Source organism: Canis lupus, chromosome 13, assembly GCF_011100685.1.
Source record: "Canis lupus familiaris isolate Mischka breed German Shepherd chromosome 13, alternate assembly UU_Cfam_GSD_1.0, whole genome shotgun sequence".
NCBI classification, from domain to species: domain Eukaryota; kingdom Metazoa; phylum Chordata; class Mammalia; order Carnivora; family Canidae; genus Canis; species Canis lupus.
Window position 1 is genome coordinate 39,403,083 of NC_049234.1, and position 23,899 is coordinate 39,426,981.

At 47.4% G+C, this 23,899-nt stretch overlaps 1 protein-coding gene across 10 annotated transcripts in view; it reads left to right on the forward strand.

The window, feature by feature from the left end:
• The window catches only part of LIMCH1 (LIM and calponin homology domains 1), a 298,252-nt gene that overhangs the window by 118,681 nt on the left and 155,672 nt on the right, over positions 1–23,899 (forward strand). For all 10 annotated transcript variants that reach the window (XM_038555938.1, XM_038555940.1, XM_038555951.1 and 7 more), the window contains 2 exons: positions 1,347–1,417; positions 22,079–22,148. In XM_038555938.1, the coding sequence (XP_038411866.1) occupies positions 1,347–1,417; positions 22,079–22,148 (141 nt within the window). The remainder of the gene's footprint in view (positions 1–1,346; positions 1,418–22,078; positions 22,149–23,899) is intronic.

The following is a 23,899-nucleotide window of genomic DNA, read 5'->3' on the forward strand; positions in this document are numbered from 1 at the left end:
TAGGGTGAAGTGTTGTTGAAATGTCAAGTAAGTCAATTTGGTTGACAGTGTTGTTCAAGTCTTCTATATCCTTACTCATTTTTTGTTTGCTTATTCTATCACTTGTGGGAGAGAGATAATATATTTCTAATTTTAGTTGTGAATTTGTTTATTTCTCCTTGAAGATCTATGTTTTGGCTTATGTATTTTGAAGTTTTTATTAGATGCAAAACTGTTTAGGATTTTTTTTTTTGTCTTCCTAATTAGCTAAACTCTTTGTCATTATGAAATGACTTTGTCTGTCTTTCATATTACTCTTCTAAAAGTTTCTTTGTCTGATATTAATATCCAGCTTTTCAAAATTAGCATTAGCATGTTATTATTTTATTCTATTCTTCTATTTTTAACCTACCGCTATATTTATATTTAAACTGCATTTTTCCTAGGCAGCACATTGTTTGCTCTTGCTTTTTTCCCAATATGATAATCTCTGTCTTTCAATTGGAGATGTTTAGGCCATTTGTATTTAATGCACTTATTGATATGGTTAGGTGTAAGTCTACAGTATTGTCACTTAATTTTATTTTTTTCATCTGTTCTGTATTCTCTTTTCCTCTTTTTTCTTTTTGCCTTTTTTAATTATTAAGAGTATTTTTTATGGTTCTAGTTTATCTCCTTTCCAAGCTTATTAACTATGCTGTGTTTATTTTGCTACTTTAGAAGTTGCTTTAGGGTTTATAGTATGCATATTTATCAGGCACACTGTAGATACTCAATATTCTTATATTTGACAGTGCCTAGGTCAAAGGGCTGCTGAGAGCCAGAGGCATCAAGAATCAGTCCTGGGCTGTTACTCATTCTTTTCCAGATTTTATTTTCCTCTTTCACCCCAAATTATTATGGGTATTGGCTCTCATATTCCTGTCTTGATGTTTGTCTCTTGAGGTTAAGTGTCTGTATCCTCCCCTCCTCTGCCCCTTTAATGTTTTAACAAATAGAGACTTTATCCTTAGGTGGTGCTTTCTGCAGACTTTTTTGAAAGTGTGTGGGTTGAGGCCGTGGCCTTGACTTATTATGGCCAAGCCCCAAAAGTAATATCCTTATCAGGAAGAACAGACATTTTTTTTTTTAAGGTATTGGGTAGGAAAAAGCTTCAAAATAATGGTCTAAATTTAAGATTAGCTCATCTCAGCAAAGCTACACATGGAAAGGAAATTCAGACCTAACAGATTTTCCCTATTCTTGGAAATGTCACCAGTTATTTGAAGCCTCTTAAATATTAAAAAAAAAAAAAAAAATCATTGAGCTTCCTGATTGAAAAAGAAAAATTTATGCTCTCTCTCTCTCTCTCTCTTTTTTTTTTCCAGCAAGTAACCGGCAGAAGTTTTGGTGACAAAGATTTTCGGACAGGGTTAGAAAATGGAATCCTCCTCTGCGAGTAAGTATAGTCTATTATTCAGTCTGTTTTTGTTAAGAAAAATCATTAGTGCTATTCAGTTCATCTGAAAACTTTGTATTTTATTTTGAATTTATTCATAGTTTGATTCTGAAATTTTAAAAAATCACTGGGTCAGGCAGTAAATATAAGTAAGTGAGGGAATTTGTACGATAGGGAGTGATGGGGACTTTCTAATTAGATAAGAAGGATCTGGTAGCTGCTTTAGCTCCAACCATCATTTACTATGTAGGAATCTGGGCCCAAGTAATTGAAAGGATGTGGACCCAATTGTAGTAAAAGTAGCAGCTTTTCTCCCCCTATTTCCCCAAAACAAAAGCAATTTATGCCAAGTGAAAAAAATGCATCCACTTACAACATCTTAAAACGTGACAGGTAATGTTCCTCACCGGGCTTGCTCCCCTGACTTATTTTGAATAATTTATGCCCTTGGCAAATGTCAAATGCGAACAATAACTGTAATGTTTAATTTTTATGTTTTATGACAAAACCAGATTTTGTCATAAAGTGCTGCTGGGATGGTGGGTTCAGGAGCTCTCTGTGAAGTGGTTCTAGACACAAAATAAGCAAGAGCCTTAACGCTTAGAGATGGATAGACATAGACTTTCAGATCTCAAACTTTGAATTTAATAGGTTCTGTAATTTGGATACTGCTTTTTGTTCCATTGAGGTGAAATGCACCTCAGGAAATGCACAGCTTCAAAAACCCAGTCTGGTGGGATTTGAGAACTGTGTACATGCTTGCAGCCTCCACCTGACCAAGAGGGAGGACGGCGGGTTCTCTCCCGCCCTTCCCGATCAGTCTCAACCTCCTCTAGAAAAGTACCGTAATTTATATCACCGTAACATTTACCTGCCTTACATCTGGAACTTTATGTAAGTGAAATTACATAGAATGAATCCACCCTGATTTTAGCGACTTCTGGAATGTTGTTTGGGACCCACTGAGGTAGTTGAAAGACTTCAGGCCTTGGAACCTGAGAACTAGAAACTCAAACCTTACTGTACCCCTTAAATCATTTAACCTCCGTGAGTCTCAATTTTTTTTTTCCTCTAAAATGGTAAGAAAAAGTGATCACTTTTGCTTATGTCATAGACTTTTCGTGAATTTCAACAGGATCACGTGGATGAGGTGCTCTAAAGAATCATGTGCCGTACAAAATGTTGATTCTTATGCAGCATCTTTCAACACAGTTCACACCAGCATTTTTTCCCTGCTCCCCATTGTCCTTTTTTTTTTCTGATTAACTCTCATTTACTTTATTTATTTATTTTTGGATATGCAAAAATTCTTTTTATTATTATTAAAATATGACCTTTATTTTATTATTATTATTTTTTATAAATTTATTTTTTATTGGTGTTCAATTTGCCAACATATAGAATAACACCCAGTGCTCTGGAGGGTATTATGCTGAGTGAAATAAGTCAATTGTCCTTTTTTCTTCAAGGAGAAATGCGCATGCCCTGCTTGCTGTTTCCAAGCATTCCTTCCTGCAGGGCCTCTTTGCTCCTCTCATACTTTTACTTCCTTCACTGCCTCTTTTCCCTTTATTTTTTTATTTTTTTTTATTTTTTTATTTTTTTTAGAAGGAGAAGCAGCCTCACTGCTAAGCAAGGAGCCCAATGTGGGGTTCGATTTCAGGACCCTGGATCTTGACCTGAACGGAAGGCAGATGCTTAACTGGCTGAGCCACCCAGGCTCCCCTCTTTTCCCTTTATTAAACCTCAATCAGCTCATCTCTTAGATGAACCATAAGTAGTTTAGCATCTCAGTGGAGACAAAGGCAGGCAGACCGCAGATACCTCCCTTGTGTTCTAACACCTGCTTCCCTGTTCTAACAGCTTCACCTGTGGTTCTGGGCATAGCTTTCTCCTGATGTGGACGGACTGAATCTGGTCTGGTTTATGTACGTTGTGGTCTCTTAACTCTGTTGAAGTGGGTCTTTGGTACCAAGTTTTATTTAACTGACATTTGCTCCAAAGGTCCCTGTAGGTGTCCACCTCCCCACGATGCTCCCCCGAGTAAATCTGCCGGGGTGCAGTATTGCCTCCCAGATTTTGGATTGGGCAGGTTCATCTGCAGACAAGGCTCTGGGTCTGGACACTTTTGCATGAATAGAACTTGTTTCTTGGAGCACCTGGTGGCCCAGTGCTTAAGCGACTACCTTCAGCTCAGGTCAGGATCCCAGCGTCCCGGCTCCTCGCTTTTCCCTCTCCCTCTGCCCCTCCCCACGTCTTGTGTGCGTGTGCTCTCACTCTCAAATAAGCAAATAAAATCTCTAAGAAGAAAAAAAAATAGAAGAAGAAAGAAGAAAAGAAGTTGCTTCTTCCCTCGATGAAAAGGTTAAGTTAGAGGATGGATTCAGTCCTGTGAGCAGCGGCGCTCTCCGTGGGCCTTTCCCAAACACGTTGATGAGTGTTGGGGCTGTTTAGGGGTGGAGGGATGGGGTTTGGGCCAAGGCCAGGTTAGGAAACACTATGGTTAGACAAGGTGGAGGCACAGAATGTAGCCGGGGGCCTCTTTAGATAAATAGAGGGTTTGGACTGCGGACAGCCAGGGGCAAGCGGAGGGAGCTGGCCAACTTGAGGCCGCACAAGGGTCACTGAGCGGTACTAGGCCAGGGCTCAAGAGAAGTGTGCTACTATCTAAGCCTCCTACCCGCCGAGGATGGGAGCCCCTGGGGTACTTGCAGGAATTGGAGGACCGGGGCGAGTCCTGTCTTCCCTGTGGGACCCACAGAGAGGGTGCTAAGGCGCATGCACCGGATGTAGCCTGTCTCCACCTGGGCCATTGGGGCAGAGCTGGGGCCGCGGCTGGAGAAAGCAGAACCAGATGAGTTCCTCAGTGCAGGAACCCCGAGGCTGACCGTGCTGAAGGTTGGGCGGTACAGGAGGAAGAGGTCCCCTCCTCTCTGGGCAGAGCAGAGAGATCAGCAGCAGTGACTCCTGGGCCTTGGGTCCCGGGAGCGCGTGGCGAGGCCTTGTGCCGTTGCTGGGGTTGCTGGCTCATGGCGAGGACCAGACTGCAGGGATGGAGGGTCTGAGCACAGCGCGGGCTCCCAGACGGTGGGTCCCGGGTCTGAGAGCAGATGGGGATGTGCAAGGCCGTGCCACTCTCTAGGACCAGAGGGCACCTCCTGGGTGCTGGTGACTAAGGGGTTCTGGCTCGGAACCCTCCACCCATGGGGTGACACGCAACACTGTATGAAGAACTCCCTGTAATTTCAGATTTCAAAAACTAGCAATTCAGCTCCTCAGAGACTGAGGCTTTCATAACATGCAGCCCCCTTTTTATTTTTTTAAAAGATTTTATTTATTTATTCATGAGAGACACACACACACACACACACACACACACAGAGAAGCAGAGACCCAGGCAGAGGGAGAAGCAGGCTCCATGCAGGGAGCCCGACATGGGACTCGAACCCGGGACCCTGAGGTCACGCCCTGGGCTGAAGGCTGGTGGTAAACTGCTGAGCCACTGAGCTGCCCGAGCTCTCTTTTTAAAGATTGTTGGATAAATAAAATCTTTATTTTTTAAAAAGATTCATTTATTTATTCATGATAGACATGGAGAGAGAGAGAGGCAGACACACAGGCGGAGGGAGAAGCAGGCTCCACGCAGGGAGCCCGACGCAGGTCTCAATTCCGGGACTCCAGGATCACGCCCTGGGCCAAAGGCAGGCGCTAAACCGCTGAGCCACCCAGGGATCCCCTAAATAAAATCTTAAAAAAAATAAAAATAAAAATTGTTGGAGCTTTTCAAGTTCGTATTATTCAGAACAGAAGCCCAGCCGGTGTCCTGTAATAGCGTCGTGACCCCAGCAGAGGAACACACGAACAGCGTCAGTGAATGACTCCTTTTGTTCGACAGACTCTCCTCCCTTTGTCCGGGTTGGATCGGCCCTAAATGCCGGTCCAGCCGGGGAGACTTCATGCTCCTTGTTCACTAAACATTTCCTGAGCTGTTGATGGGTCTGAAGAAATTCATAGTTCTCATCAAACAGAGGGCTTCCTTCTGGGTCTGGGGTCTGGTTTTTTGCTTCTTGCCAAACTTCCGTGTGGCCTGCGAGGACTGTCCTCATACCCGCTGCACGGAGGTGATCAGTGGAGGCTCGGGGGATTAACTAACCTGCCTGAGGCTGTACGGTCGAGAAATACATCCAGGGGTCTGGTTTCTTAGCTTTTGCTCTTAACGACTGTCCTGAGCCTACAGTTGGCATGTTAAAGGGAGAGAGAAGCAAGAGGCCCGGGGCTGGTGCAGAAAAGGCTGAGTGTGGAGGGAGGAGAGGGCAGGGGGTGACGATGGGGTCTCAGCAGGACAGGGCGTGAAGGACAGCAGGTGGTCTTGGGGTGTAGGCACCCCGCGGGTGCTTGGGGTGGTCTGGTCTTTCCTTTTCTTCTAAGATTATGTGTTTTGGAGAGAGCGCACATGTGCGTGCGTGCACATGAGCAGGGGAGGGGCGGGGAGGGGAGAGAATCTCCCGCAGACTCCCGCCGAGCGTGGAGCCCAGTGCAGGTTTGATCCCAGGACCTGAGATTAGGACCGGAAACGAGCCCTGGGTGCCCGGGGGCCTCCCGAAGAGGGGGAGCGGGTGCAGGGGAGCGGTCGGTGGTGCGGCTTGGGCCTTCTCAGGTGGAGCCTGGGGACAGGGGTGCCCAGGGGCACCTGGGGCTCCGGGGCAGGAGGGGGCTCCAGCGGGGAGGGAACAGCACCAGGGAGCCCTGGGACCCGGCCTCTGGCTGCGACACCAGCAGCGGACGGCAGGCCGCGTGTGCCCAGGCCGGGGACAGCCGGCGCGCTTTCACTGTGACCGTTCGTCGCCCCAAGTGTACCCTGGACGTGTGGGGGTTAGATGCTCACGTGATGGGATGGCCCGTGAAACACGTGTGGTCCAAGCGGGGCCGAGCTGCAGCGGCGACAGGGTCACGCCGTAGAGGCGGGGACCAGCTGCTGCAGGTGGCCCCGAGCACTGGAGGGCCTCAGAGGAAGGTGACGAGCAGCAGCCCCTAGGGGGGTGCCCCCGGGCCCCGCTTCCCAGCACCCGGCTCACCCCGCTCGGAGAGAATTCCAGAGAGGAGGCTTCCGAGTGGTTTCTGTGACGCGGACTGTACCATTTAGCGGGAGCTTGAGGACCTGCCGTGCAGCTCAGGGCGCAGCGGTGGCCCGTGTGTCCCGGCTCGGGGGCCATGGTGAGGGTCCTCCCATTTCCGGGGGGCTGCGGGTCGTGAGGCCGGGCGTACATGGCCCACGGGCGCAGGCTGCTCACGGGGAGCGCTGGCTGTGGGCGCTGTGCCGCGTTTCAAGTGGGACCATCCCCTCCTAGACTCAGGTCCTTGGGCTCGGGCAGCACCAGAATGCTACTTAGGAGACTAAGACAGCTTTTCAGGAAAGGTTTTCCCAGGACTTTTTTATAAATCTCCCCCCGCGCCGCCCATCCAACTATTTTAAAAAATTTCAGACTTAAAGGAAAGTGACAGGAATCCCGTAGGGATGATGCACGCACCCGCGTCTAGAAGCAGATGATTCAGGAAAAGAGAGTCATGTGTGGAGAGATATGAAGTAAGGAGGCAAAAGGGGAGGCCGGCTGACCCTCCAACAGCGAGATTGGACGCGCGCCTCCACTTCCCTGTGGGCCTTTTAGATCACCACAGGCCAGGACGGCACGCGTGTTTTCTCTTCCTTATGATGTTCCTTTCTTTTTAAAGATTTTATTTATTCCTGAGACACACACACAGAGAGAGAGAGAGGTAGAGACACAGGCAGAGGGAGAAGCAGGCTCCCTGCAGGGAGCCTGGTGCGGGACTCGAACCCAGGACCCCGGGGTCACGGCCTGGGCCGGGGCAGATGCTCACCACTGAGCTCGGGGCGCCTCTTCCTTATGACTCTCCTAGGATGCTCTTCCCCTTCCTTCGCCGTGGGAATGCCGCACTGAACGCATGTCGCACACCACATGCACGCGAACGGGCCGCCGGCTACTGGCAAGGCCTCGGGGTGGCAGGAATAGGCAAGAGGCGGGGTCACGGGGGCGTCCGCGGCCGCAGGGGCACCTGTCACAGGGCGCGGGCTCTGCTGCTCGGCCGCGACTTCCCACCCTCCCTCCATCGCCCTCTTTACTCTCCGTTCCGCCTCTGTCCCGCGATATCCACTCAACCGAAGCCAGTCCCTGTGCTTTCATGAGCAAGCACAGTGCACTGCAGAGGCCTGAGTTCGAATCCTATTGAACTGTGCGAAATAGACTGAAACGGGTCAGAAAACACCGTGTCACACGGTGCAGCCGGGCCGACAGCTCACGTCGTCCCCGTGCTGTTCCCGCGGCCTCCGGAGCCCCGGTTCCCGTAGCCGAACAAGCGGCATGACTGGAGCAATTAACAGGGCTGATGGGAGGCCCGGGTGAGCTGATAATACGGATAAATAAACGTCTCTGTTGAGTGCTTGGAGCATTATGAGCGCTGAACTGTTCGCTTGTGTCCCTTCATCTGCGAAATGGGGGGCTCGCTCGCTCATGAGGCCTCAGACCCTGAGCGAGAGTGGGAGGGCCGCGGCGCTTGGCAGGGCCCGGGGTTGGCGCTCCAGACCACCAGCCGTTGTCACCACTGGAAATAGGCCCGAGGTCATCACGGATACGGCACAGTCAGTGCCGTTCTGTGTCACCGGGCGCCCAGCAGCTCTTTCTCCAGGGCGGCCGCCAGCCGAGGGGTGACGAGCTGGGCCCTGCTCCGCAGCTTGTCCTGCATCGCCTGTGATCAAACGCTGGGCAGGGAGGTCCAGGCCCTTTACAGACCCGATCATCTGTGAATAACGAGCCTCGGCTGCCGGAGCCGGGGGCCTAGACCGACTGTGTGGGCCACCGCGACCTTGCCCTCGCGGCGATGTCATTTCCTCCTACCCCGTCCAGCCTCCTGCAGTCTCGTGCTCTGGGAAGCTGTTCCGGAACCGTCCAGGCGGCGTTAGCAGGTTCCCGTCTGGCTTCCAAGCGGCCGTAGCCTGTGTCACAGCCGGCCTGGCCCGGAGGGAAGAGCTCTTCTGTTTGTCGTCGGGTCTGCTCCACTGGACCCTTGTCCCACCCGACGCCTGTGTCACACCTGTTGCACCTGTTGCCCCCGGGTACCGATCATCAGCGACCTTTACTTTCTCCCCGTCCTAGCGGCGCTGTCAGGGTTGTCCCATCTCTTCCCCTCCCCTCCGCTGCTCTCCTCTTCCTCTCCTTCTCCCCCTTCCCTCCACTCCACTCCTGTCCCTTCACACACACACACCCGTACGCTCTCACATGAGGAACAGCCCCATCCTTGAAGGCTAAAGCCCACAGCATAGAAACATCTAGTTTCTTTTTTTTTTCTTTTTTTAAATTTTTTCTTTTTTATTTTTTTTTGAAACATCTATTTTCTTTAAGATTCTCCGTTACAGCTCCATCCGCCTCGGGGTTAATAGAGGTTGCACTTAACGGGTTTCATTCTGCAGATGCGTTTTCGTGGAACGCAAAGCCTGAGGGTGTCCGTCTGCAAATGGGGAACCCCTCGACCACGTCTCAGTGGATTTTTGTCTCAGTTCTTAAGTCGGCGAAATAATTTTCTGAAGATAAGAAATCTGTCAGCAAACAGTTGTTTATATCATTACTGATGAATGAGCTGCTTCTTCTGAGAAGAAAGGCTTGCCTTGGATTGCTGTCCCCGTTCCAGCGTGAGATGTGGCGTGCCGCAGACATGTCCTGGCCCTTCTCGGATGGGGTGGCTTTGCATGGAGACATTTTGCCATATGGAGGATTTGTTAGATAGTGACCGTGTTCTGCGTGGTCTCAGACTAGGAACGGAGGGGTCATAAAAAGGGAACGGGAGGCCCGATCCGGATCTTCGAGAGTTTTATGATGCGTTTGGGGCCCCGAACACATGCATGGAAACAGTTAAGTAGCCGCGGAGGCCAGCATGTGAGTAAATGAGACTGACCAAGTTTTAATTGCCAGGATTTAATAAGAAGCCAAACAAAGGGAGATTGTTACAGCTTGGGAGACGGTTACTGGGGAGATGCTACATCAACAGAATTTTACCAAAGACGAGAATAGGCTGAGGGGAGAGAGGGGCATCCTGGATGGAGGCAGGAGCAGAAGGCGAGGTCTGAAGTCAGGGAGCAGTGTGCCGTGTGTGGCTTCCCCGGCAGGGATGTGCCTGACAGTGGGGGCGGGGGGGGGGCATCCCTTCCTTCATTCAACCAACCTTTGTAGGAACCCACTTACCAGCAAGTTACTGGAAGGCCTAGGACACGATGCAATAAAACCACATAGTAGGGCCACCCCGCTCAGATCTGGACTTTAGATCCTGACTCCCTACGGGATGTAAACCTCAGATTCTCTTGCGGAAGAGACATGAAGGTAGAGACCTAAATGAAGAGTAGAGATTAGCCAGGAGAGAGGGAAGTAGGGAGGAGCCTAGAGCGGCAGCATAACGCATCTGAATTCCCGAAGATAGAAGCTCGTGCATTGGAGGAATCGCAAGGAGACTCATTTGACCAAAATGTAGGACACAGGGCAGGGCGGGCGGCCGGGGATGATGGTGTGAGATGAGGGTAGGTGGAGAGGAGGATGAGACAGGGGCAAAATTGAGGGCCTTGAAGCCATGGGAAAATTTTTGAGTTCGACCTCCACCAGAGCAATAGAAATAAGAAGAGTCCTGAAGAAATCAGTAGGACTTGGTAGGGTAGAGGAGTCATATAAGTGAAAGAAAAGGCTCCAAAATAACCGCGGTGTTTCAGTTAATGGGCCAGCAGACTAGGGCCGCTGGCACTCACTGAAGACGACCCTGTTTGTTGGAAGACGTCGTAATTTCAGGTGAGTTTGGGAAATAGCCCGTCCAGGGTGTGGCTTCGTAGACCACTGGGGACAAGGGCCTGGAGCTTAGGGGTGAGGCCATGGATTTAGCTTTTTCAAGTATGATTTGTTAGACATCAAGGCCCAACGGTAATGACACCAAAGTCTGAGTCTGACACCAAAGATCACGTTAAGAAAGAGCAGCAGCAGTTTGAGGAGGCCTGCCCCCGGGTCAGGGGTGAGAGATGGAGAAGCTCGCCAAGGGGCATCAGAGAGGTGAGAGGGGCCCCCGGGAAGCATGGTGCCCTGGACGCCAAGGGAGCTAAGAAGACGTAAGAAGTGGCGGTCACCCGTAGTCCACGGTCCCAGCGGATGTCAGCTTGCCCAAGGCCTCGGAACAGGCCTGCCTCCCGGGTAGAGGCGGGCCCTGCAGACTCTGAGCCAGTGGCCATCTCTGGCAACTGCCGGACCCGCGGATCATGATTTTGCCAGATTGCTCCGAGTCTGGCTCATTCCGTTGCCTCATTCCAACAGGCTCTTGGTAGAGACTCCATCTAGTATCAACGACACCTGCGGTATTTTCCTCAACTATTCAAAAAAAAAAAAAAGGAAAAGAAGAGGGGTCTGGCCCCACTGACCGTATCGCTGAACTGACATTCAGGCGAGACAGTTTTGAGGGTGAAATTGGGGGCGTTAACCAGCCGAGACGCTGGAACAACCAATGAAACCGGAGACCATCCCTGGGAAATGGGGGTATGTGGTCGCCCCGGTTGTGGGCAACCCCAGACCGATGCCTTCTAGTCCCCGCTGCTTTGTTCATCGTCGGCATAACCCATCTCCTTCCTGATCCTCAGGGCGGCCCCGGTAGGTGAACGACCCGGGTCAGCCCTTCTCGCCTCCCTTTGTCGTGATGAGGCGGAGACCCAGGGTGGTTAGAGCACAGCGTGTCTTCCAGCTCTTTGTCTGGAGCTCTTTAACCCAGATGCTCACTCGAATCTCAGCAAACTTGGGCCCTTTGGCCCTCGCTGATTTGGGGCTTAGCGGGCTGGTAAGAATTTGATAGGCCTTGTGTGTAGGCTTCTCCTTTGTCCCTCGGCCATATCGCAGTTGGCTTCACGGACTTGGCCAGGCTCCCGCTCTTTGGCACCAAGGCTCATTAAGCTTTCAAGTTCAAGTAAGGACATTTCAACCCACTCTTTTTTTTTTTTTTTTTTTTTAAAGTTCTCCACTGAAAAGCTGCTTTTTTCTCTTTGATGATTGGCCTGGCTTAGGTGGGGGCTTAGGCGAGAACTGAGTATCCCAACAGCCTTCTGTCAGGAGGGATGGAAACAGATGAAGAACATAGGAGACCTTGTAGGACTTGTGATGAGCAGAACGGACTCTCAGTGTTGCCTTTTTTTTCCTTCTTGAATCTCATCAAATAAGCATGATTTCTACTCAAAAGGGGGACTCAGCACAGTGTGTGCGGGGTGCTACTATCCCCATTCAAACTGAGTCTTAGCATCAATTACAGGCGTCTCCTGGGGGAGTGATGGGGACTTGTGTGCGTTGAAACGTTCTCAAGCTTATCCATCTTTGCAACTGTTTGTCCATGAAAAATTATATAATCCTGGTCACAACTTCTTTCTCCTTTCCTTTCTTTTTTTTTTTTTTTTTGGAAGATTTTATTTATTTATTTGAGAGAGAGCAAGAGCATGAGCACGGGGAGGGGCAGAGGGGAGAAGCAAGACTCCCTGCTGAACAGGGAGCGCCCCATTCGGGCCTTGATCCCAGGACTCTGGGATCATGACTTGAACTGAAGGCAGACGTTTAACCATCTGAGCCACCCAGGTGCCCCAGCTTTTTTTTTCCTAATACGCAGATTTGCATGACTGAGACTCAGTAGGGCAATTATAGAGCTTGTATTGATGCTTCTAAAAAATGTGTTTGAAACTTAATTTAGCATAATTATCTTCAGGGAACTGCTCCCTTCAAGATGCAGTGACTTCTTTCACCCTATCAATCTGTGCCTTAAAAAAAAAAAAATTAAGATTCCCACACTTAAATCACAGGCTTCATCTCTTTACCCCTGAATAAATTTATTATGCATTTACTGGAATGATCAATTGATTAAAAAAATACATAAATAAGGGGTTTAAATATGGCCTGCTTGTGTGGTAGAGGAAACACTGGCCTAGGTCATTGCCTGCCTGTGGGGTTCCATGCTGGATTAGGCTTGCTTGCATTTGAGAGGATTTAGTAGCTCCCTAATTGCATTTCCTTAATAATCCATTTTTTTGGATTGTCTCTACCGGGCTGTCAGGCTGGGTGGGCTGACTTCCCACAATGAACTGTGCAAAATTCCTGCCTTGAGCCTGCCATTCTAAACGTTTCCTTTGGTAACCCACAGAAGAGGACCTTTTAAAAAGCTCACCAAGGACCCGGGTTAGAAATAGTTTATTTTTAAAGTCAACTATGCAGACGTAGACGTCCCCCTTTATATTAAGGAGAAGAAAGACTGAATGACAAGACAAGGAGAACGGCTGAGTGATTTTGCTCCAGGGCCTGCCCTTCCTTCCACCACTGTGGACTTTGCCATGGGGCTAACATTTCCCAACTGGGCTGCATCACCCCTGATGCTCTTCACACAAAACAGGACATGATTCAAGTTCCTGAGCCCAGAACCTGGTGTCCCTCACTGCTATAGGTGCAGCGTTTCCCTTTGGCTTATCTCTACTGTCCCTTGGGCCACGGAGAGTGATCCTCGTATCTCCGACTTCCTTTGTCCTAGGCGCTCACTCCCTGTCCGTTTCCATCCCCCTAAATCCTAAACCCATCCGTCGGGTACCTTTTCCTTCACTAAAATATCCTCCTCATGACAGCCTGAGTTCAGTGCTTCCCTACTCCTCTCCGCGCCCACGGTGGTGACAACCATGCATCCTGGGTCGGAGACGGCAACCGGGATTTCAAGTGCTCTCTTTCTCGTTTCTTGTTTGAAAAGTATTTTGACGGTGCCCAGGGCAAGTAATTCGTCTTCCATAGGGCACTACTCACGAGATTGTACGTTTTGACTTTCTGTTTATGAGTTCTTGGTGTAGTGACTGCGACTCACCATCTTTCTGGGCCTAATGATGCCTACATATGGCAGGGGTGTAATATAGCATTTTGGAGGAAGAATGGGAAGGGGGAAGATTAGTCCAAAATTCACATTTTTCAAATGGTTGATGTGTGTAGAACTAATGAATAAATGTATATTAAAACCATGCTTGGGACATCTGTGTGGCTCAGCTGGTAAAGTCTCCAACTCGTAATTTCGGCTCAGGTCATGATCAGGGTCGTGAGATTGAGCCCCGCACAGGGCTCCATGCTCAGCGTGGCATCTGCTTGAGATTCTCTCTCTACCTCTCCCTCTGCCCCATCCTTCCCCATGCGCCTGTGTGCTTTCTCTTTTTCTTGCTCTCTAAAAATAAATAAATTTTAAAAAAAACAAACAACCCAACCATGCTGTATCAGCTGAAAATGAACCATGGGCCTAAATGTAAGAACTGAATCTATAAAATTTTTAGAATAAAACACGAGAGTATATCTTTGTGACCTTGGATTAGGCAGCCGTTTCTTGCGTGCAATATCAAAAGTACAAGGGGCAAGAGAAAAGATAAAAAAATAAATTTGTAATAATAAAAAAAATAAAATTAAGAAAAAAGAAAGAAAAAGTAGATAAATTGGACTACATTCAAAGTTAAGAGCTTGTGTCCTGCAAATGATACCATCACCAACCCACAGAATGGGAGAAAATATGATGAAATTTGTAAATCCTATGTGTGAGAAGGAACTTGTGTCTAGAATATATAAAGAACTCTTGTAACTCAACAACAAAAGAATAAACGATCTATTAAAAAATAGGCAAAGGTATCTGAATAGATATTTCTCAAAAGGAGATATAAAAATGGCCAGTAGGCACAGGGACAGATGTTGAGTGAGCATCACTAATCTTTTGGGAAATACAGTTGGGCTCCCGGCATGGAGCCTGCTTCTCCCTCCTCCTGTGTCTCTGCTTCTCTCTCTCTCTCTATGTCTATCATAAATAAAACTATACCAAAAAAAAAAAAAAAAAAAAAACCACCGCACACCCACTGAGATGGTCAAATAAAAGAGGAAGGTAATAGGTGTGTGTGGGGGTGTGGGCGATCTGGAACCTTCACGTTCTCCTGGAGGAATGCGAGACGGGATGGCCACTTTGGTAAACAACCTGGTAGTTCCTCAAAGGGCTACACGTTGGGTTATCATAACCCAGCACTTACACATCCAGGAGAAATGGAAGTGTGTATCCTAACAAAAACTTGTTCACAAATGTCTGTGACAACATGATTCACAATGGGCAAATGTTGGGAACAACCCAGCGTCCATCACCCGACCAGCGGCGAGGTAAACACAGCATGTTCACGTAATGTGAAATGATTCGGCCATAAGAAGGAATCAACTACCGATGCGTAGGACAGCGTGGATGCACCCAAGCCGTTATGCCAAGTGAACGAAGCCAGTCACAGAAGACCACATTTGACGCAGTCCTGTTGCAATTACCCAGAATAAGCAAATCTGTAGACAGAAAGTACCATGCTGGTTGCCTGGGCTCGGGAGTCACGTGTGGGTGGATGGGAGTCAAGGTACCATGTCTGCGGCTTCTCTCAGAGGGAAGCAAAGTCAGAATTAGTTCACGGAGATGGTTGCATGATCCTGCGAATGTACCAGAAAAATCGGATTCATTTAGTGCCTTTGTAGATGTATAACATCGTGGCGTAACGTGCTGCTATTCCAGAACTTCCTTGAAGAGAAGGCCCTGTAGACAGGTCATATTAATATTCTACTTCCAAAAAGATACAAAGAAAATTTCAAAACAAAAACTAAAACTCATTGATTAATCATGCATACTAACATGAGCACTGGGTGTTATTCTGTATGTTGGCAAATTGAACACCAATAAAAATAAATTTATTATTAAAAAAAATCAGGCATCATGATCTTAGACACAGAAAGGCCGTGGAAATGAGGAAAGTTTGTTGCTTAAATACTGCCCACAGAGTCGGCCCCATCGCATGGAATCCCGAGGCAAGACCTTCTAAGGCTCTTACAGTCTCTTCTTTGCGCCCGTTCCAGGCAGGGGCTCAACCAGCCCGATGCTCCAACGCCCTGGAGGATGTGTAGCGCCCCTCAAACGTTTGGAAGGCGTCCGTGATGGCGATTTACATTCCATCGCTAGCTTTTTGTTCGTACGAAATTCTTGTTTGGCTCGGGTTTCACCTTTCCCTACATTCTGGTGAATTTTTCTTGACCTCGGGAGGCGGATTAACATTAGTCCCTTTGCTGAGAGGCAAGTCTAGAAAGACGTCTTTAAAGATGACATCTGTAACAGGCTTACGGTCCTGGTTAGATGGATCGTGGGCTTGGGTTCGGAGAGAGTTGCCACGTTAAAGGAAAGTGTACGTGCCCTCGTTCAGGGTACGGGGTCAAACCCAGAAAGTGATCAAGGAAACCATGTGGAACCGAATTAGAAGGGACGCAACGTAGGTAATTTTGTGGTCTTCGCCGCCTGTTGCAGCAGTACAAGCCCAGCCGACGAGACGGTGATGTGACCTCTTGTTGCCCAGAATCGAGGGATTTCCCGTGAGATTCAGCATGACCTTCCCAACCCCGTGCTCAAGGTCTAGCTATCTCCTCCGCTGTCCCCCAAACACTCTCTCGGATCATTGTTAGACTCGAATTGATGAACTGAGTGACTCGTAGAGCGAGCTGAATTTTGCGATCCTTGTAAAATTTTGCCTTTGACATTCACGCTGCCGTCCAATAACAGACTTCTCACTGGTTTGATTCCTAACGTCTGGATGGTCTTGGGACGTATCCTTGGTGACCATGTTCTCCGTGTCCTGCCCCTTGCAGGGCTATTAGATTGGCTTCTGGAAGAATCAGAACGAACCGGAAACTCCCCATCCCAGCCTCGAGATTTGAGATTTTTCTTTTTAATCACAGGTAGACACAGATTTCTTCAGTGCGTATGTTGTGACCTTTGCACGTGGGTGAGAGGTCACCACAGGCCGGATATCGGATGTCACGAAGAGCGGCAGCCTGCACATCCTTCCTTGGCGTCCCAGCAATGGGTTCTTTAAGGAATCTCATTTTAATCTTCTAAGAATCATCCTAATCTTCTAAGAACTCTGTTCCATTGAAACTGTGCGGAGCGTGTCTTTAATTCGTCTTCTCGGAGACTCAAGATGGTCCCCGCATCAGGCGGTTTGACGATGAACCACATATATGCACGGCTCTGGTCTTCCTGTGGGTTTTAAGTCTTCAGTGAGCGCACCCGTGAGGGAGCAGCCTGGGGCCCGTGTCATCTCCCCTTGTTCCCCCGCACCAGCTTCAGGCCAGAACAGCATGTGTGCTCCGTGGGCATTTGTCGTGTATGTGAAGGAACATACGGACGAGCCTTCCTTGAAATAGGTCGCAGTGTGTTTCGCATTGAGAATATGAGTTTAATAGAGACCATTTAATTTCTATCCCATAAAACACATGTATCTTCGCTTGCCTTTAATGTCATTAGCTCTTTCATAATTGAGGCTTATCCCGGACCGTGACTTGCCTTCCTGTGTCTAGTCATCTCTCAGTACACATACATCAGGCAGACTGTACGTATGTATTGACTTGATTCATTAATATGAAATGTTGGTCCAAAGGTGGCCCCCCAAAAATAATAATAATAAAGAAAACTTATCATCTTTGGCAGCTGCCAATAGAAAGATTGAAACTAAAATGACCTGAGTTTATTTAACAAAAAAGGGGTGTGCTTGGTATATACCATGTGGGTCTCCACGCACGGATTTCCACTTACCAAGTGAGCACCACACGTTGTCCCATTGGCTCCTCACCACAGTTCTGGTTGGTGGAAGGTGAGGTTTTTAAAATCTCCATTTTGGGAATCCCCATTAAGGGGAAACTGAGGTTACTCAAGTGACTCCCCGGTGGCCCACAGCTAATGAGTGTTGAGTTCAGCTCTTTTTTTTTTTTTTTTTCAAGATTTTATTTATTTATCCATGAGAGACCCAGAGAGAGAGGCAGAGACACAGGAGAAGCAGGCTCCATGCAGGGAGCCCGATGCGGGACTCGATCCTGGGACCCCGGGGTCACGCCCTGGGCCGAGGGCAGACATTCAACCACCGAGCCCCCCGGGTGCCCCGAGTTTAGCTCTTAAAACCTAGATCACTTATTCCTAATCCACTACACCTTCCTTTTCATTAAGTGTTAAAGGTCTGTTTTCTGGGTGCGTGGGTTTTGAGTTGTGCTTTGACAGCACAGGCTCTAGCTGGACTTTCCAAAGCTCTAAGTTTCTGTATAAAATGATGGGCCTACGACGCCAAGGCTGTCCTGGCGTCCTGCAGGCCAGTGTGCGTGCCTCTGGGGGAGCTCTTCGCGTCTGTCCGGGGCTGTCTTTTCTCCTGCAAAAACGGTGGAATGAATACATGACCCGTCTTTACAGGACAGGGTACTTGGAGACGCTGCATCTCACAAGGTTCGTGAATATAAAATATGTTCATCACTTTTGAGCATGTCATCAATAAGCATTTATGGAAAAAATTTATATTTTAATTTACATAGGAAGATAATAGTTTGTTTGTTTTTTTTCAATAGGGTTTTTAGTAAAATTGCAAGTGGATATCCTTGGCTCTCACTCATAGCCGTATTTTTAAACTTCTCACCTGTCTCCTAACACATGGATAAGGAAGGTCCTCAGTTTAACACAAAATACAAGATAAGCAGGTGCTGGGCATGCCTGCAACGTCAATTCAGTATAATCTTTTGTTGTTGTGTACTATAAACTGGGTTCGGGACTGAAGCAGTGTTTATACAAAAAAAAAAAAATACAGCTGCCTTAGTCTTGAAAGCATTCCAGTTGTTTCAGGACACTTTGGCTTTTTATTTTATAATTTGTGGTTAAACATTTTGACCGATAAAGTGTTTTGTTGCGCTTTTAACTGAGGTCCAGCATCATGGCTGTTTTTTATTTTTATTTTTTTAAAGATTTTATTTATTTAATTCATGAGAGACACAGAGAGAGAAAGAGGCAGAGACACAGGCAGAGGGAGAAGCAGGGTCTGTGCAGGGAGCCCAATGTGGGACTCGATCCCAGGACCCCAGTGTCACAGCCTGGGCCAGAGGCAGACACTCAACCCCTGAGCCCCCCAGGGGCCCCCATAGTTGTTTTTTAACAACATCATGCGACAGGAAATATTTCTGCCACACAATTGTACAAGGGGTGAATACGCTGAAGTATTTAAGAGCATTTAAAGATCTAAACGTGGATAGGAGAGGAATCGGGGTGCATCGCCACTGAGCGTACTCATACGAGGAGCCCCTGTAAAGGAGGAGTTTTAGTTGATTAATTCTTTAATAGGGTCTTTGTTGTTCTCTCTGCTGGGCTAATTCACAACGAAGCTCGAGGAGACTCTGGTAGCCGTGGCGTTTTATTTCATCAGGAAAACGAGAAGTATTCGAGAGAGCAGTCGATCTAACTGCTATGCGTGGGGCAGCCCGGGGGGCTCAGCGGTTTAGCGCCGCCTTCAGCCCAGGGCGTGACCCTGGGGTCCCGGGATCAAGTCCCACGTTGGGCTCCCTGCAGGGAGCCTGGGTCTCTGCCTCCCTCTCTCTGTGTCTCTCATTGATAAATAAATAAAAAATCTTTAAAAAAATAAAATGCTATGCGTTGAAATAGTGGAGGATAAATGCCGACCAACCGAAGCCAAGGAGCCCCGGTGAGAGCATGTTGAGCTCCAGGCCCCACGCTGGCCTGTTGGCCGTGTCACAGCCGAGCCTCACAGCCGGAGCCGCGTCCCTGCTGAGGCTGCAGCTGATGGGCTTGCCCTAAGGAGGCCCCGGGAGCGGCGGGGCTGGCCTGGGAGTCAGCAGCTTGGACTCCGGGGCCAGTGCCCCCCGGCCCCTGCCAGCTCCATACAGTCGGCAGTGCAGGCTGTCGGGGAGGACGTCGGTCCCCACGTGTGGAGCAGGGACATGTTCAGCCTCCGTGGGATGGCGTTGAGCGGCCAAACGACAGGCAGGACGGCGTTTCCCATACACCACATGTGTCCTTTTGAAAAAATCTTCTGTATCTTGATGCGTTTTCTGGGCAAGGTCTTTAAGGTCACCTTCCGGGGACAGTCCGGGGCTCTGGGGGACGGGGATACCAGTGAGACTTTCGAGTTATCGATACTGTGCACATATATGATTTTAAAATCCGGTTAAAAACAACGGTGAAGAACTAGTGGGGAAAAGTAACCTGTCCTAAGCATTCACAGATTGAAAACCTTTACTTTGGAGACATCATCTCTCTGTTTTCAAGCATAAGATACGGGACGTTAACACCGCCCCAGAGAGCAGCTGGTCCAGGCACCTCGTGCTGGGCCTGGTTACACCACCGATCGGGCCTGGGCAGCTTCCTCACGCGTCATCAGCAGGCCCAACCTTCTAAGCTATAGAATGAGGAGAGGACAAGTTGTCTTCCGACTTGAAAAACTAGTGATTCCGAAATAAGTCATAAAGAAGCACTTAAAAAAAAATACTAGCCCTTTATCTGATGTGTCATTTGCAAATATCTTCTCCCATCTGTAGGTTGTCTTCTAGTTCTGTTGACTGTTCCTTTGGCTGTGCAGGAGCTTTTTATCTTGATGAAGTCCCAAGAGTTCATTTTTGCTTTTGTTCCCCTCGCCTTCATAGATGGATCTTGCAAGAAGCCGCTGTGGCCAAGTTCAAAAAAGAGTGTTGCCTGTATGTTGGTAAATCTGACTGCACTAAAAACATTTACATGTTACATTTAAAAAAAATATAAACTTAAAAATTTTAAAAAGGAAGAAAAATAAATAATAAATAAAAATAAAATAGAAAAATACTAAGTCCATGGTTAAAACTAATAAGCGATTAAAAAGATGTAAAAAAAAAAAAAAGAAATGACAAATACCCCCCATTTGCTTCGACGTGGATGGAACTGGAGGGTATTATGCTGAGTGAAATAATCGGAGAAGGACAAACATTATATGGTCTCATTTATTTGGGGAATATAACAAATAGTGAAAGGGAATAAAGGGGAAAGGAGTAAAATATCAGTGAGGGAGACAGAACATGAGAGACTCCTAACTCTGGGAAATGAACAAGGGGCAGTAGAAAGGGAGGGGGGGTGGGGGTTTGGGGTGACTGGGTGACAGGCACTGAGGGGGGCACTTGACGGAATAAGCACTGATTTTTATGCTATATGTTGGGAAATTGAACTCCATAAAAGATATACCAAAAAATTCTTATGTTTTAATAAAATTATTTTGTGATTCTAAAAAAAAAAAAAACAAAACAAAACTAATAAGCGAGTTCATGAAAAGACTGCCGTCCTGGATCTCTGCGGGCAAGACGCATGTGTGTCCTCTCAGGGGCACCTGCTGGGGGCAGTGGGTTGGACTCGCAGCGGAAGTCACGCAGAACAGGCGCTCGGTCGTTGCCTGGTGCGGAACCAGTGTCCTGGCCGTCACAGCCCTGGAGCGATGGTTCTCCATTCAGGGAAACAGGATGTGTCAGAGTCAAATGCAAGCCGAATCCAAGACTAATCACTAGACTATGTCAGAGGATCTTTTGTTACTGATTCGTGGAGATCTATCAGGCATAGGTTCTTCAGAATTTTCTATGATCTTGGACTCCATGGATGATAACGTAAGTTGGCAAACTTACTCTTGTAAAGAGCCAAATAGTGAAAACCATATGCTTTGCGGGCCATATGTTCTCTGTCACAGTAACTCAAGTCCGCTGTCCCCAAACCAGCAGTAGATAGTACGGAAATGAGTGTGTGTGGCTGGGCTCCAGTAGAGTTTTATTTACGAAAGCAGGCCCTGGGCCATATTTGGCCCAGGGGTCGTAGTTCGCTGAACTCCAAGTTCTAATAAACTCCTGCCCTAGGTTTGTCCCTGCCCTGCATCCTCTCCTCTCTAACTCCTGAATGTGGGAGCACATGCTTCCAGGCTGCAGCCCCTCGACCTTTGATCGTCCCTTTCTGAATAACCTTGTTTGCAAGTGGAACATTCCACCACATGGTCCCGACGCCAAACCTATTTTCGTTTTACCGATTGCCTTCCTTGTTTCTCTTCACTCTGAACCATTTCCTGAAGACAAGTAGCTAGTGTTGTTTCTTTTGCATTCCTTTGCTTATATTGCCATTTTTACGTGATTTCAACCTCCACCCCCAAAATGTTCTCTACCTAGGGAGTTGTGGGGAGCCTTATTTAGGATCCCGAAGACATGATTGGTTAACCTCTCGCTAACCGCAGTCTTCCCTCTCTTAAGTGAAGATCACCCACATTTAATAAGCCACTCTCAACGAGCAAAAGGGTCTGGAGGTAGAATTAGTCTTGGCAAATTATTTGCAAAGGCAGATGTTGGTCTCTGAACTGACTGCATTCCTGGAGAGACCCCTGCCTTGGCCGCGAGAATTGGGAACAGGCCTCGCCTGTGGTAATAGCTGGCTCCGGTCCTAGACAGTTCCCTCCCAACCGCGACCCGGTTCGCAGCCGTGTCCTGTCCCTTGACGTACCTCCCCGTCTCCATCTCTCCTCTCCTGACACTTCGAAGTTCTCAAACTTCACCTGCTACGGGCAGACCTGACGCTGGCACTGCCCTCCACTTGGATGCGTGAAGGCTCATAGGTTATTGAGATTTACTACGTGCTTTAAATTCACTGCTTTTCCTATTCAGCAGTTTAGCCGTAGCCCCGGATAAAGGTGATTTGTGTGATCCATCTTGCTTTATGTCTCACTTGACATTCTTTCTGCCTTTTTCATGACAGGTTGCTGAATGCTATAAAGCCAGGACTTGTTAAAAAGATCAATAGATTGCCTACCCCCATTGCGGGATTGGTGAGTATCCAGAATTGAGATTTATTTTCCAATATTCCTTTGCTCTAACCTAAGGGTCATGACAGTGACATTTATTACGGCTCTCCCCTGCAATATATATTCCACTTGAATGAGGAGGTATTGAATGCATTAGACTGAGAGGTCACTTAAAAATGAAAGATCGCAGTTATGCCTAAATGGCATCTTAATCTTTGTTTGTATCCTTCCCAGGAGTGATAAGGACCTTCATCCTTAAAAGAGGTGAATTTGTTTTGGGGTGAGAGGCTGATAATTAGGTTGACCCCAGGGGAGGAATGTGATTGTAATTATGGTTTCCTCATTTCAGTTTTTCCACTGTACTCCCCTGGGAGGAAGAGGAGGGGAAGGGAGGCGGAGGAAGAGCATATGTCATGATTTACAAGCAGCGTTTCCATCATAAATTGCTGTTTTGAACCTTAAAATCTACTTGTGTTTAAATACCACATTTGTAGACCAACTTTTCTAAAGACCCGATGGACACTCAGGTGATCCTCTGGAGAATTGTTGGAGGAGAGCCCTTGACCTTTCTGGACCCAACCATTGAAACAGACAAAACTCACGTGTTCCCGTGTGGTCAGAAGCAGGATCTTTTAATGCATTGCTGTGTTTCATAATTCTTGGCAACCAATGATTATTTTAGTTGATGTTGCCTTTTATGTAAAAAGGCTGGGGGAGTTGGAAGATCAACGAGACAAACATACCTTAGTTCTGGAAGGAACGTGCATACATACACACGTGCACAAAAAGCTGAGAATGGCTGTGGCCTAAAGACTTTCCATCGTGGCCTCCTTCTCTGCGTGTGGTTTTGCAGAAAACAATTAGAAAAATGTCAAGAATTTAGACAGGCTCCTGCATAGACCTTACTGAGTGTTGTCAAAAAGGTTCTTAGCCCTGTCAGGATGACTAATTGAAATTAGAGGTACCCTCCCCCCTTGAAAAAAATCGTGTTTGAGAACTGTGAGGGTCATGGGAATAAGGTACATGGTTTCAGCAAGTTGAACAAAGTAGGTTTGTTTTTAATCATACGAACTGACATTTCTGTGGAGCCATTTTATTTCCCATACTACTTAGTAGTGAGCTGGTAATTACTTAGTAAAAATCCTTCTAATTTTGTGAGCCAGGTAAGATAACAGGTGGATAGATAGTTGGGTTTGGAAGGAATAGATTTGAATGATTTTATAAAACAAATAATCTCTGTATCTGTATTATATATTATGTATAGTAATGGATATGTATATTATTTACATTTTTTATTAAGCTTGTTTCTTCCAAATGTTAGAATCATAGTCTTAATGATGTTACACATATCTGTTTGGCCTCGAGTCTGTGGCATCTCCTGACCTTGGAACTGTGGGATTTCATCCGTGTAACAGAAGCAAGTAGCCCGGAGTCCAGAAAGTTAAGGAGAAAAGGGTTTTGCGACTTTGATTCAAATGTGAATTATAAATGATTTTAGTAAAATTACAGGTTTAAGACATGGGCATTGATCTTTACAGTATTTCTTATCATGATCAAAGTGTTATTCTTTACGTAGCGCAGAAATTTGATTCAAGAAAACAAGGGGCCCTGGTTGCTTTCCTCCTATTTATATCCTTGACTTTTATTTTTCCTCTCGCCCTTTTCATTTGAATTTCCTTTCCACTTTGTCCTTTCCATGATTTTTCCTCTTTCTTGCCTTTTTCCAAGTGACACATCCTTGCTTACCTTCGTTCCTTATCACTTATGTCTTCTTT